This window comes from Canis lupus, chromosome 5 (genome assembly GCF_011100685.1).
Source record: "Canis lupus familiaris isolate Mischka breed German Shepherd chromosome 5, alternate assembly UU_Cfam_GSD_1.0, whole genome shotgun sequence".
Taxonomy (NCBI): Eukaryota; Metazoa; Chordata; class Mammalia; order Carnivora; family Canidae; genus Canis; species Canis lupus.
This window is the reverse complement of record NC_049226.1, coordinates 48,622,938-48,638,910: the sequence shown is the minus strand read 5'-3', so window position 1 is coordinate 48,638,910 and position 15,973 is coordinate 48,622,938. Positions and strand designations below refer to the sequence as shown.

The following is a 15,973-nucleotide window of genomic DNA, read 5'->3' as shown; positions in this document are numbered from 1 at the left end:
AATCAACAGAATGGAAAGAATACCTCACCCAGGTAACAGTGATTAGGAGGGATGAATCTGTTGAACAAATGCAAACTATCACAGGGACAAAGGAGTCTGAAGGATCTTATAGTAATCGAGAATGAAAATTAATAGTGGCTTAACTTGGAGTCAGAGAAAGTTCTTCTTTCAAAGGAAACACTGAGAAGTGATCAGATTCCAGATATAGAAGTATAACTCACTGGATTTCCTGATGTATTCAATTTGGGGAATGAAAAAAGAAAAGACTAAGAATAAAGCTAAAGATTTTGTCCTATATAACTAGGGGGATGAAGCTAGCATTAACTGAGTTGATGAAGGCTGAGGGTAGACAAGACCTTGGCAGGATGTTCAAGACTTCATTGTTGGACATGTGAGTTTGAGATGTCTATCGGATAGCTAAGTGGAGTTGTTCAAAAGACAACTGGATTTACAAATCTAGAGTCAGGGAGAAAAGTCAGGGCTAGAGATATAAATTAGAAAGTTACAAGGAACAAACAAACAAAAAAAAGAGAGATTCACAGACTGAGCCTTGAGATAATCCAATATTAAGAGATCAAGAAGAGGAAAATACTAGAAAGGAGACTGAGAAAGAGCTAACACTGAAAAAGAAATAAAACTAGAAGTTAAATGGAAGTCAAGTGAAGACAGTACAGTGTATTAAGGAGAAGAGAGTCATCAATTGTGCCAAATGTGACTAATATCATATAAGTAATGGCTGAGAATTTACCACTAAATTTAATCAAGAGGAGTTGATTAGTGACCTCAGTGAGGGCAATTTTGGTGATGTGGTATGGGAAAAAGACCAAACAGAGAAGGCTTAAGAAAGCCTGTATTGAAAAAAAAAATTGAAGAACAGAAATATTAGACAACTCTTTGAAGGAGCTTTGCTGCAAAAGGGACGAAACAGGGAGGTAGCTAGAGCTATCACTTTAAAGTCAAATCTGATTATGTCAGCCTTGCAATCCTATGGTTTTTGCATTTCACTCACAATTAGGATATTTTGGCAGAGTTGGGGGAGATGGTAGATGGCCCAGAGACTGTTTATGCATCTAATATTGCAAGGGTGTCGGATTTTATGCTGAGGGCAGTGGTGTCCCATCTACACTGGAATGAGGCTAGAAATAGAGAAATAAATTAGTAGGCTTTGTAGAAACTCAAATTATAACCTACTGGGCAGTAGCAGTAGGAGAGAAATGTAAACAAAATTGGGAAATGCTAAGGCAGAAGCAACCACACTAAATGTGGGGAATGAGGAAAAAGGAGAGGTCAAGAATGACTCCAAAGTGTTAGCTTATGAAACTGAGTAGGACAGGGGCCATTCACTAAGACAAAGAAGGAGATGATTTGAAGAAGAGGACAGATTCAGTTTGGGACCTTAATATACGTAAAAATGGTGAGAAAAGCCGAAGAGGTGAATGAATGAAAAAGGAAGAGGACAAGTATATAATCTTGGGGATATCAAGATTTAAGGAAAAAACAAGAAGAGGAAAAAACAAGATTTAGGAAAGATTTAAGATTTAAGGAAAAAACAAGAAGAGGAATCAAAGAAAATGAAAGTGTTTTATACTAGAAATCAAAGAAAGTATTTTAATGAGAAGGAAATGCTAAATGCTGCAGAAAGATTAAGATATGGACTATAAAGATCCATTTGATTTGGAACAAAGATTGCTGATGAATTTCAGCATTGCCAAAAGCTAGACTACATTAGGCAAAAAATTCATAAAAGGTAAGTATCGTGAAAACAAGCCTTTCAAAAAGCTTGGCTGAGAAGGGTAATGAAATTAGAAACACAATTATCTATATATTAGATCATCCTAAAGAATAACCTGAAAACATGTGGCATAGCAGAGATTAATTTGTTCACTGAAGCACCACTCTTTTTCTCATGGACACACAGCTACATGTTTTAGCCCATCTTGCATTTAAGTGTAGCCATAACTGAGTTTTGCCCAATGTAATGATCAATGTAATGAGGACAGAGTGATGTATGCCATTTCTAGATCTGGTCCATAAAACACTCCTACACAAGGTTCCTTTTCCTCTTTCCCATCTGCTGGCTGACTGGAAAGGATTCAGAACGAGAGGAAGCAAAGCCACAGATGAAAGGAGCAAGGCTCCTGCATGACTGCATGGAGCAACAATCACTCTCCTTACCTCATCCAGGCCTCCAAGCCAACACCAACTGGATTATGATGTGAGTAGGAAATAACTTTTATTGTGTTAAGCCACTGAAATTCTAAAGACATCTGTTACAGCAGTTAGTCTGCTCCAACTAAAATAGTTGGCCAGTATAAGTAGGTGTGTGGCTTGGTGATGATCAATCAGACATGGTTACCAGACTTCTGTTGCTGGAGAATACATTATAGAATGACAGTATCTATAATATTAAGATAGAAGTTTTAATCAAGTATCAGTATTACATGCAATTTGAAAAAGAATATGCTAACAGAAGGAAAATGTAAACTGGAAAAGAAACATTCAATGAATAAGAATTTGTCAGTGAATATTTAGTAGCTGACTAGCAGCTGGCTCTTTGGTAGGCTGAATATTCTGAATATATTCTGAATATTCTGATGTAAGAAAATGATTTATGAGGTGATCTTAATTTTATGACTTATCATTAAAATTATCCATCAATTTAGCTCCCCTTGTCCTGATTCAGCGTTCATTAAGCAAATTCTATTTTGGAATTGTAGATTTTACTATAGGAAGGGAATAAGTTGGCCAATATGCTTGTGATTATCTGGTTTCCCTGATAATTACATTTCTTCTCATAACTGACATCAGTGTCTTGTTAGCATGACTGGCACTGAGCCTAATCTACCCAGAAACACTGAAAGAAAAATCAGAATTAAAGAAAGAAAGAAAGAAAGAAAGAAAGATCAGAATTAACTTGGAAATTGAATAACAGACCATTGCAGTGTTACCATCACAGGTAATATAAACCTGTAAGTCCAAACTAAGTGGTTAGCTGTTTTCAATAGATGATTTTCTAAGTTGTTGTATTATAACCTATATCTTACATCAGCATTTAATAAATTGTCATTTGGAATTTTTATGGTAGAAATATCAATCCATAAATTCAAAACTTGGCTAAACCATACAGAAGTACTTGGGAAATAATTCCTTTTAGCAATTTTTACTTTACCAGTGAGAAATCTTGGAACCCAAAAAGCTTAAGTGATTGGCTTAGGATTACACAGCAAGATGGAACCTAAAGCCTTTCATTAACTCTGTGAAGTAGGGTCAAAAGAAAACTAAGAGTCCCCTAGTAATTTCTAGGAATTCTAATAGAACTGGTAGCAACAGCCAAACAGAAACAAAGAAAAGACAAGAGACGAGACGAGACGAGACGAGAAGAGAAGAGAAGAGAAGAGAAGAGAAGAGAAGAGAAGAGAAGAGAAGAGAGAAAGAGAGAAGGAAAGAGCCAAATAGTGGTTATTTCTTGATAGAACTGCAAATAGGTGCCATCAAATAAAATGTAACAATGTACAGTTAAGAGATAAAAATATAGTGCCACCAATTAATAAAAATGGTAAAACTAAACCATGTTTTTAGTACAAGGCAAAATATAAGAATAAGAGGTTAGTTTTACTACAGCAAAAATAAAAAGCAAACTTAAAAGTCCTTTAAACAAAGAACACTCCTAACAAAATAAGGCCACTTGTCTTGATGTTCCAATTTTTGAATTGTTTTAGCCATTCATCATCCATACCTATTACAGAGAATGAAACCAAATTTCAAAATGCCCTTAATATGCAAACGATTAATAATTAGCATTCTTTTATTTTTTAATTTTTAAAAAAGATTTTATTTATTCATTCATGAGAGACATAGGAGACAGAGAGAGAGGCAGAGACATAGGCAGAGGGAGAAGCAGGCTCCATGCAGGGAGCCTGACATGGGACCCGATCCCGCATCCCGGGATCACACCCTGAGCCAAAGAAAGACGCTCAACCACTGAGCCACCCAGGCGTCCCAATTTTATTTTTTTAAAGATTTATTTATTTGAGAGACAGAGAGGGGAATCTCAAACAGACTCTTTGCTGAGCCCAGTACAGGGCTTGATCTTCACCACCCTGAGATCATGACCTGAGCTGAAACCAAGAGTCAGACACTTAACCAAATGAGCCTCTCAGTCACCCCAATAAAAATACATGATCCCTTATTTGCACTCTAGAAATTCCCCAGATTTTAAAAACAGAATTTTTCATAACTCATTTAGTGGCATAAACTGAGTTAACATGGCACGAGGTTTTCAGTCTTTATTTATCCCACATAGTGAACTATTGGGCTTTACCTGGTGGTAAACCACATTTATATTAACAATATGCACACTTAAAATAGAGGTTTTCTGAGATAGGCAAAAAGGATGAATATATTAGTGTAGGATTTTCTCCATAAATTAACTTTTTATCTCTTTACTCCATGCAGTCAAGATACAACAGAGGCAAGTAACCTGAAAATTTAGCTTAGGTAATGGACTTACACGTTTCGGCAAGATATAGGCTTCAGAAAACCAACTTCATTTCCAGTAAAATGTGTTTCATTGCCACTGAAATCCTTACAAGTTACGTTGGGTGCTGGAAAACAAGGAACTAAAGGCAGAAAAAAAAAAAAAAAAAAAAAAAGCAAGAAACCACTGTAGTTTTTTCTGCAGGAAATCATGTTTAAGACTAGCAAAAAGCACAAGAAAATATAAAATTATAACACATGACCTCCCAATAGAATATCTGACATGAGACTTTAGATAGGAATATCTAAATATGTATATATATATACACACACACACACAAGATAAAGGATAATATAGTGGTCTCAACACAAAAATATAAGAACTGTCACATGGGGTTCAAAGCATGACCCATTCAGTTCAATCTTCAGCCTCTGACAAAGGTGACAAGGGAAGAATTGCACAGTATTACTGCCCTCTACTTCATCTCTAGGGTAAATACTTCTCAAATTTTTGTTAGTAACTCATTGGGTAATTCATTAAATTTAACATGATCTGATTGTGTATTTTCAGTTTGCATCAACTCTTGCAGAAGACAGTTACTATAAACTAAGATTCTTTTTACCTACTACTCTAAATAGATTATTCTATTTTTTTAAATTGTTCATTTTATTTATTAATAATCTCTACGCCCGATGTGGGGCTTAAACTCACTATCCCAAGATCAAGAGTTACATGCCTCTACTGACTGAGCCAACCAGGTGCCCCCCTACTAGATTACTTATTCTAAATGTATTTGTTGCTCTAGTCCTTCTAGGAATTGCTTTAGTATAACATTTTAGCATTTAGAATTTTTGATATTGGGATGCCTGGGTGGCTCAGCGGTTTAGTGCCTGCCTTTGGCCCAGGACGTGATCCCAGAGTCCCGGAATCGGGTCCCACTTCGGGCTCCCTGCATGGAGCCTGCTTCTCTCTTTGCCTATGTCTCTGCCTCTCTGTCTCTCATGAATAAATAAATAAAATCTTTAAAAAAAAATGTTAACGACTTTTCCTTCTTCACCATTTCTGATTAAAAGCTAATAATGGCAGGCAGCCTGGGTGGCTCAGTGGTTTAGCGCCACCTTCCACCCAGGGCCTGATCCTGGAGACTCAGGATCGAGTCGCACATCGGGCTCCCTTCATAGAGCCTGCTTCTCCCTCTGCCTGTGTCTCTGCCTCTCTCTTTCTCTGTCTCTCATGAGTGAATAAATAAAATCTTAAAATATAAATAAATAAATAAATACATACATACATACATACATACTAATGCTTTTAGGCTAGTTTCAGACTGCTTATCTCTATGCTCAGGATCAATAATTACAGGGTTGTGTTTTTTTGTTTTTAATGAAAATAGAATCCTGTATAACAGTCTAAAAAACCCATAGGAGCCCTAGAGTTTTATCATAAGAGGAAAATGGTATTCATTTTCTGTCTACTTTACAATTATGATTTCCAACAAATCACTGTCCTTTTTAAGGACAGAGTAGTACAATGAGAAACTGATGTTGGAAAAAAACATAAAATAACTTTACATACTTTTGTTGGGTTATTTAAAGTTCAAACTATGTTACCTATAAACTTTATTTAATGTATTTATATTTCTAAAACAAGGGGCTTACACTAAAAGACACAGTGTAACTGAGAACCATTTCAACAAGGAAAAAAAATTCAGCCAATTCATGAAAGCCTGTTTGTTTCTCCCCTCTCCCCCCAAAAAAAACAAACAAGGAAAAAAGTAATAAAATGAAGGGAAGAGGAAGAGTGAGGAAATAATACACAGTTGATTCTTGATTACACTGGTTTGAATTGCGTACGCCTATTTATTTATATGTGTATTTTTCTCAATGAATACAACACTGAACTGAAATCATGGGATGATCTTGATCTTGGGATCTATTTTCCTTATAATTTTCTTAACAACATTCTTTCCTCTAGCTTACTTTATATAAGGACAAAGTATATAATATGTATAACATACAAAATGTGTGTCAATCACTGCCACTGAAAGCTTCTGGTCAACAGTAGGCTATCAGTAGTTAAGTTTTGGGGGAATCAAAAGTTATGCACAGATTTTCTAATGTACAGGGGTCAATGCTGATAACCCTTGGATTATTCAAGTGTCAACCATACTAGGAAACAAGTAAGAGAAGACATTGTAATTGAGCCACAAATTTAGGTCAGAGTTTCCTGATAGTTAAGACAAAAAAGCTTTACAGAGCTTTCATGATATAATTGAAAGAAAGCATTCCAATTCACCTCTGAGCAACTGTGGGAACTTGGTTTGTTTGGTTCATGACCCAGTGGAAACACAGAGAAAGCCCTCAAATAAGAATGTTTACAAAACATAGAGGTTTTCCACACAGCCATTTCTTGATTCCAGATATAAGCAAGGATTTATGATCCACGGAGATAGGGTGAAAGTTAACAATTTATGTAGCTGTTTGGATACCTGCCTTGATCCTGGGATAAAATGTATTGACTTGTGTGAATAAATTATTATCATGACCCTTAGGTGATATCTCTTAGAAAATCTGCCATCTTAGGTCATGTCTAGAGCTATATAGTAGATAACTCAAAATTGTGATTAGCAAATGTCTGAAATGCTTATGTTCTATGTTACTGACTGAAAGAAAATCAATAGGCTCTATGTCAATGACCAAGGGCAATTTTGCTCCCCAGGGAACACTGGGCAATTATCTGGAGACATTTTTTATTGTTACTTCTAGGCTACTGGCACCTAAGGGGTAAAGGCCAGGGATGCTCCTAAACATTCCACAATGCATAAAACACCCTCTACACAATAAAGAATCACCTAATCTAAAACATCAATAGTCCCAAGGTTGAGAAACTCTGCTCTAAATCAGTGGTTTTCAAAAAATTTACCCTAAAGTTAACTTTTTTACAACTCTGTATTCCCTTACACATTTTTAAGTTAACATCTAAAGTTTTTCATCATGGACTTAAATGGTTGGAGAAAATATAATTTCCAGCATATTATAAATATTGTCATTAAAATTTAAGTGTTATAGCACTCTTTACAATGTAATCTAAACACCACAGCAATTAAATAGCCATCATCATCCAACAGAGAATAGATATGAAAGAGCTCCTCTTGAAAATTTAGAAATTTTGGGGCACCTGGTTGGCTCAGTCAGTTAAGACTCTTGATTTCAGCTCAGGTTATGATCTCAGGATCTTGAGATCAAAGCCCTGCATTGGGCTGCTCAGCAGGAATCCAGCTCACTCCTCCTCCCTCTACCCCCCATCCTCACTGTACAGGAAGGCTCTAATAAATAAATAATCTTAAAAAAATAAAAATCATAAAATTTACATCAATTTTAAGAAAAGTAAATACCTGAGGATCTGGAAATCAATTCCTTTAAAGACACCAGTCAGTTATTGGCTGAATTATGCCCCCACCCACCCACCCGAAAGATATGTGTAAGAACTAACCCTCAGTACCTCTGAGTGTGACAGTATTTGGAAATAAGGTCTTTGCAGATTTAGCCAAGTTAAAATGAGGTTATTAGGGTGGGCTCTAATCCAGTAAGACTGTTGTTCTTATAAATAGGGGAAATTACAAGCATACATGCACACGGAGAAGATGACTTAAAGACACAGGGAGAACGCTATGTGAAGACAGGCAGAGACCAAATTGATGCAGTTTATACGCCAGGGAATGCCAAGGATTGTTCGCCACCAGCAGCAGGTCAGAAAAGGGGAGGAAATACTCATACAGAGCTTGAGAGAGATCATGGCCCTACCAACACCTTGATTTTCAGATTTCTACCCTCCAGAACCAACACCGTAAATGACTGCTGTTTTAGGCCATCCAGCTTGTAACACTCTCATAACAACCCTAGGAGACTAATTCAACAGTAATACCTGTTTACCTCTTGGAAAGCTCTATCTACCTCCAGGAGTATATGTACAAGAGTTTAGGCATCAGGCATATAAATCAAAGAGATGTCTGGTTTAAAAAGTTAGTTTTTGCCTTGATGAGGACCATTCCATCTCTACAAAGAAATGACCTGCAAAAAGTCTATAAACACAAGTTTTTCCTCAAAACGGATCTTTAAATTTTTTTAAATCCTCAAAGTAGCTTAAGTTCTGGATTGGCAAACTGTGTCATAAAACAGAATTCTATTGCTAATTTTTGGATAATCTTCCTCTAAAGGTATTACCTGGCACTTACTTGCTCAATTTGAAGCTGTCACTTTCTTGTCTTCCTGCAGACTATCTAAAACCAGATCTTAAGAGATAGTTGCAATGCAAAATGCTATAATTATGAATCAAGTTGGGGTTATTGTCCAATACAGCTTGCCTAATAAAAGTGCAGTTTGTTGAGATGAGTTTCCTGTACTTTAAAAAAAAATCAAACATTTATAGGTGAGTTGTAAAAATGTCTTATAAAAATATTAAATACTAAGAAATCATATCTTTCTATTTTCAATTAGATACTATTAATGGTTCAAACAATATATTTTTACAATTTTAGTTTTCAATGATATTTTATCATTTCTATTATAGGAAATGATTTATATTTGACATAAGACATATGAGAGAAAAATGAGACATGAGAGGGCAGAACCGTGACTGGGAGAGAATGAGGGAGGGGGCTTTTGGTATGTTAATCATGTTGTTTCTTGATTTGGAAGCATTCACAAATGTGTTCAGTTTGAGAAAAATCGTTTGGGTTACACTTATGTGTACTTTCCTATAAATATATTTCAATAAAAACTTAAAACAAATAAAAAAGACCTACCAAAGGACCAGAGCAAAATTTTCTAGAGATGGGAGTCTAAATATTTGTGCATTTCACTGATTGGAAAATTGAAAACACTCGCCTATGTATGTCTGTATAATCTAGACAGAACACTCTTTGAGGGCAGAGACTGTGTCTTCTTTCATATATCAACTATACCGCCTAGCAGAAGCCTGTCACGTTATTTCTCAATAAATGCAATAAATAAATAATTTCTCAATAAATAATAAATACCCTATAAATTTTCGTTAAGGTAATTGATCCATTTATTTTAATCAATTTAATTATCAAATTATTTATTACAAATCATCTCCCAATTAATTAATATGCTTGTTAGCTGGCATTGGGCTAAATGAGAACCTTTTTTTTAAATTCTAAGAGTTTATTTGAGCAAAAATCTATTTGAATTGGGCAGTGCCAAACTGAAAGTGGTTAGAGTGCTCTGTCCCCCTTGCAGGAGCTAGGAAAAAGACTTTTTATTTTTTTATTCATGAGAGAGACGGAGAGAGAGGCAGAGACACAGGCAGAGGGAGAAGCAGGCTCCTCACAGGGAGCCCGATGCAGGACTCGATCCCTGGATCGGGATCACACCCTGAGCCAAAGGCAGATGCTCAACTGCTAAGCCACCCAGGAATCTCAGAAAAAGACTATATTTTATAGAGAAGAAGTGGAAGCAAAGCAAGGAAGTTATTTGATTGGCTATACCTTAAGGATTTGCCTTATTTGGAAAGGTCTCACTTTTTGTGATTGGTTGTCCATAAGTTTTGGGTTTTTTTTTTTTAAATTGAAGTATAGAGTTGACACACAATGTACAGTAGTTTCAGGTGTAAAACATAGTGACTGGACAAGTCTATACATTATGTTGTGCTCACAAGTGTAGCTACCATCTGTTCCAATGCTGTTTCAATACCAGTGACTTCCCTACGTTGTATCTGACATCCCTGTGACTTAATTCATTCCATACCTGGAAGCCTGTATCTCTAATTGGGAACCACTTTAAGATAACATTAATTTGTTGTTACAATTCAATTACTTTGCCTTTGGTTCCAATTCTTCTATCTTAAACCTCCCCTCTTTGTAACACATTGTTCTTATTCATCCCTACCCAAAAAGTACTGAAGAAAATTAAACTTAGTTTGAGGATTCTGTAACAGTCCTTTGTATATACAGTGAAAAAACAGAGTAACAATCTTGGCTGGAGGCTGAGAAAGATCATTTAACTCACACTTCTCACAACTCTAACATTTTCTCCTGTTAAGATTTTATTTATTTGGGGATCCCTGGGTGGCTCAGTGGTTGAGCATCTGCCTTTGGCCCAGGGCATGATCCTGGAGACCCGGGATCGAGTCCCACATCAGGCTCCCTGCATGGAGCCTGCCTCTCTCTCTCTCTCATGAATAAATAAAATCTTAAAAAAAAAAAAAAAAAAAAAAAAAAGAAAAAGGAAAAATAGAAAGCCTTCCTTTTATTTTTCCTGTAGCTCTTCACTTACATCAACTATGTGTACCTACCTGATAGGCCATAATAGTACCACAATGCTTCCAAGTCTGTTTATTTTCTACTAGTCTGATCATTTCATTTTGTATGCTTATAAACTTATTTGCCAATAATTGCACAGTGGATTAAAACTTATTTTATATAAGAGACTCCTAAATGAAGGGCAAAGCTCTTTTGGACAGAAACTATTCTTTTTAGTTATAATACTTCCTTCAAAATCCTCACACCTGGAAAGAACCCTACATGCTAGAAAATGCTTTTTTGAGATAGGTGGCTGCCTGCTTCCTAATTTAGATACCTGAGTCAGAACAGTATTCATACATTTCTAGTATCTTTCATGGGAATGACTGAGTATCTGAAAGCTGAGTATTCATTATATATGTTAACTCTATTCTGTGTTCCAAAAGCACAATATAAACAACTAAACTGTAAAACAGGCAAATCAGAGTATACTTATAAATTAACTAAAAAAAAGTTCCTTTAACCATCTAAACTAAATAAATGTATACATATTAAGCAATATCTGCTATACAAATCATGTGTGTATATATATATATATATATATATATATATGAAACATATTACTGTTTTTTTTTAATAATTTATTTATTCATGAGAGACACAGAGATGGTGGCAGAGACACAGGCAGAAGGAAGCGGGCTCCCTGCAGGGAGCTGATGCAGGACTTGATCCCGGGACTCCAGGACTCTTGCCTTGAGCCCAAGGCAGGAGCTAAACCACTGAGCCACCCAGAGATTCCCTCTATACTGTTTCTGTGGTAAAATTTTACTACTTCAGAATAGTAGCTAAATGGCAATTATAAGTTTAACACAGTCTATTTTCAAATATCTTTGTTGACCATAATTGGATTAGTAGTGTACCAAAATGTAATGATATTACAAGATTAAAGAAGATCTGCTCTTTAAAATATATACAAATTCATAGTCAAGAGGTCAATTATTTGAATATGTTGAAAAACATGAAGTTTAAAAAAAAAGAAAAATATGAAAGTTTTTTGCTGTAAGAAAAATAATTCCTTTAACCTCATTTACATAATGAATCTATTTTAGGATATTTTACTTATAAAGAAAACATCAATTACTGTCCTATTCCCTAACACATAAAACAATCAGTATATATTCAATAGGTGCTCTTTTTTCAAAATAACACCATGTAACTGCCATCATTATGTACCATGCCAAGCAAGAAGACTAGTTTCAATATACATCTGTGGTCCTCCCTTCTGACACATACCCCTTTAGAAGAAAGGACCAATCAGAACAACTCATTAGTTTTTATCTGGCATGCTACATATTTTAGAATAACAGAAGCTCCCCCAAATCATTAGGCTGAGGGTGGTATCTATTATCAAAACATCTATATAATACCGAGAAGAGAAGAAAAAGAAAACACTGATGCACATATAAAATCTTAACTGTACTGTTTTCATACTTAGGATGTACCCGAGTAATTTTATAACTGTATAATATGGGTGATATAACTTCTCATTGGGGCTTATTCAATCTCATTTCAAGCTCTTTTCAAGTAATTAAAAATCTAACTTAAGAAGCATCTTTGCATAAGCTACATAAACCAATTTCAAAAGTCTAAAAAAAGAATGAAAATATAAAACTCTCCGGTTCATATAACCAACATTCTTCTTAAATTAAATATTAACAACCCTTAGCCAGTTCTCCAATTTTAAGTTGTTCTGGAAACTGAATAATATTATAACTCAAGAAAAAGCACACCTTTATTATTTTTAGTGATCATACACTGATTTATAAAATAATGTTTCAAAAATTATTTTTAAAAACATGCTTATGGAAGCCTTACCATGAGCTGTGTAGTTTGTACAGTTAACTGGTTCTTGTGTAGCATCATTTATTTTTGGATCTTTACAAATATATGTGAGAAAAGTTAAGGAAATATGAATGGCATTCCAACACAAAACATCATCTTGTCTTTAATATCTTGTATTATATACTCATGGTTACATCACATGTAAAGAAAAGCTGTTAGTTGGTCCAGAGCAACAAACTCAACCACAAATACACTTTTAGCATTGTTCATAATACTGGGACATTAAGTATATTAACCTAATACATATTGAAAGTACTAGTAAAGGATGCCCTCCTTAAAGATCATCAGTCAGGGATTAAGCATAAAGCAGAAAGGAAAAATGGAAATTAAAATCTTTACCAAAGTATTATAAAAAAGCTTCAGGTTAAAAATAATCAGTTTTCGGAGATTTGACTGAACTAATTTATGGGCCCCCACAGGATGGTAACATACATAACTTCATGGAGCACAAATAACCCTGTAAGGTAGATACTATTATTCTCATATTACAGAAGCACAAATTGAGGCTCAAAGTTTGAGACCTATTCCAAGTCATGTAACAAGTGATACAGAGTAAAATTAGGTTTCCTGATTCCAAGTCTAGAGCACTTTCCATTAGACTACAGGGAAGATAGTTTTTAGGGGTGTCTACATGGTCTCCCCAAAAGGATTTTAAGCTTTTGAAAATAGGTCTAAAAACTGCCTCTATTAGATGTTCAAAAAGCTTGTGGGTGGCTTTTGTTTCCTAAATATTTTATTGACACTAAAATGGGATAAATAAGGTATTCACAAGATGTCTCTGGAAACAGAACATGACATCTGTTTAAGGTTTTTTAAGCACTACTGGAAACCTCATCTTCGGGACAGATGTAACAGACATTTTCCAGTTATCATGACCAAATGCAGCCACATCTCTCTAGGGTTCAAATCGTACAACTCTTCACACCATCCAATTATTTCTTAGCATCACTCTGACGTTTTTTGCCAAAAAAAAAAAAAAGACTCGGGATCCCTGGGTGGCGCAGCGGTTTAGCGCCTGCCTTTGGCCCAGGGCGCGATCCTGGAGACCCTGGATCGAATCCCACGTCGGGATCCTGGTGCATGGAGCCTGCTTCTCCCTCTGCCTGTGTCTCTGCCTCTCTCTCTCTCTCTGTGACTATCATAAATTAAAAAAAAAAAAAAAAAAGACTCAACTTCTAGGTCAGTGATTCTCAAACTCCAAGTATAATGGAATTCAGCAAATTAGAGCTATTGTGTAAGCATCTAATAATGGCCGCCTCTCCCCCAACTCACATGAAAATACGATAGCACTGAATTTTAATTTAAAAATTTTGTCTCCAGGCAGCCCGGATGGCTCAGCGGTTTAGCGCTGCCTTCAGCCCAGAGCCTGACCCTGGAGACCGGGGATCGAGTCCCAAGTCGGGCTCCCCAAGTGGAGCCTGCTTCTCCCTCTGCCTGTGTCTCTGCCTCTCTCTCTCTCTCTCTCTCTCTCTCTCTCTCTCTGTGTGTCTCATGGATAAATAAAATCTTAAAAATAAAATAAATAAAAATAAAAATTTTGTCTCCTAGAATCTTTCTTATATCTCCGGCTTCCCTTAATTTTTCTGTTCTACAATTTGTACAAAACGATCTACTTTTGTACAACAGTAGCTATCTGAATTGGACTGTAATTCCCATGTCATATTGTTCCTCCCTACATCGGAGCTATTACAATGCACAGATAACGCTCAACTCCTTCAGCTTCAGTTTTCTCATCTGTAAATAAAGAACACAACTAGTCCCTATTATGTGCCAGCTGCATTTCCCTATATGATTCACCCGCACTCATTCCTTTCTCTCTCTCTTTTTTTTTTTAACCTGCACTCATTTCTCACAACAAACCTTTAAATTGGTATTACTGTTACCTACATCTTTACCCGAGAAAATAAGAGTTCAGATAACTGGCCCTCGGTTGCAACGCAGGGCGATAATCTGCCCCCTTGACAGTCCGGCATCTCACGGAGTTTATCAGGTAATTCGCACAGAGTTAGTAATACCTTGGGCCATATACCTGGCTGTATGGTTAACAACGTATTTGTCTCCGCCCCCAAGTGGGCAAAGTTCTGGCGTAGAGCATATCGATCTTTTGATTACTAATGCCTAGAACAGGGCCTGGCATACTTCAGGATCTAGGTGTTTGTTAAACAAATAAGCCCACTGGAAATGAATGAATGAATGAATGAATAAATAAATAAAGTTGGGTCGTCATACTTCAAGATCTAGGTGTTAAACAAATAAGCCCACTGGAAATGAATGAATGAATGAATGAATGAATAAAAAAATAAATAAATAAAGTTGGGTCGTCATACTTCAAGATCTAGGTGTTAAACGAATAAGCCCACTGGAAATAAATGAATGAATGAATGAATGAATGAATAAATAAATAAAGTTGGATCGTCATACTTCAGGACCTAGGCGTTTGTTAAACAAATAAGCCCACTGGAAATAAATAAATAAATAAGAAAGAAAGAAAGAAAGAAAGAAAGAAAGACAGACAGAAAGAAAGAAAGAAAGAAAGAAAGAAAGAAAGAAAGAAAGAAAGAAAGTTAGTTGGATCGTAAATAAATAAATAGGTGGATCAAAAGAGGAAGCGCCAAGGACCAGTAAAGAAAGAAAGAAAGAAAGAAAGAAAGTTAGTTGGATCGTAAATAAATAAATAGGTGGATCAAAAGAGGAAGCGCCAAGGACCAGTAATATCCCCAGGAAATCACACCGGGTGGCCTCTGTCCTTCCCACCCCCACATCCCTTTTCTCCTCCCGGGGTCCGCCCGTCACTAGAAGGCACAAGTCACCCGTGCCCTAAGCACACCCCTGGCCCGTGTTGAGGGCCGCGTCCCACGCGCGGCCCCTAAGCTACCTCGCCTCCACGGTGGGGGTGGGGGGGGTTCCTCACAGAGGATATTGTCCCAATTTGAGGTCCTCGCACTTAAGCGTCTCCTCGCCACCGGCTGCGGCGATGGCAGCCGCTCCCCAAGGTCCCGTGGTGACTGACACGAGCCACAGGACGCCCAGGAGCTGGGCGGCCACGGCCTCCGGAGCAGCCGGCCCGGAGGGCCAGGCGGCCGCCATGCTGGGGACCGGCGCGTCCCCCGCTACTTCCGGTTCCGCCTTTGCCTAGACGGAGGCGGGGAAAAGGGCGGAGCGAGCGAAGCTCTTACTCTTAAAGGGACCGTGCCCCGGCTGCAGACGGGTTCTTTTCCCTTCAGGACGGGGGATTTACCTGGCAGAGCTGCGGCTCCCCAAGAAGGCTCGCTTTGAGAATCCGCGGCCCTGCATCCACTGCTGAGCTAACCTTGCTGTGACTTTTCCACTTATAA

The 15,973-nt window shown here is 36.9% G+C and overlaps 1 protein-coding gene across 1 annotated transcript in view; it reads right to left on the bottom strand.

Moving 5' to 3' along the window:
- TM2D1 (TM2 domain containing 1) overlaps positions 1-15,763 on the bottom strand; it is a 40,646-nt gene extending 24,883 nt beyond the window's left edge. The window contains exons 1-3 of the mRNA XM_038537345.1: positions 15,559-15,763; positions 12,612-12,685; positions 4,511-4,619 (exon numbers count right to left, since the gene is read on the bottom strand). Of these exons, the coding sequence (XP_038393273.1) occupies positions 4,511-4,619; positions 12,612-12,685; positions 15,559-15,725 (350 nt within the window). The 5' untranslated portion in view covers positions 15,726-15,763. The remainder of the gene's footprint in view (positions 1-4,510; positions 4,620-12,611; positions 12,686-15,558) is intronic.
- Between the last annotated feature and the right edge of the window lie 210 nt (positions 15,764-15,973).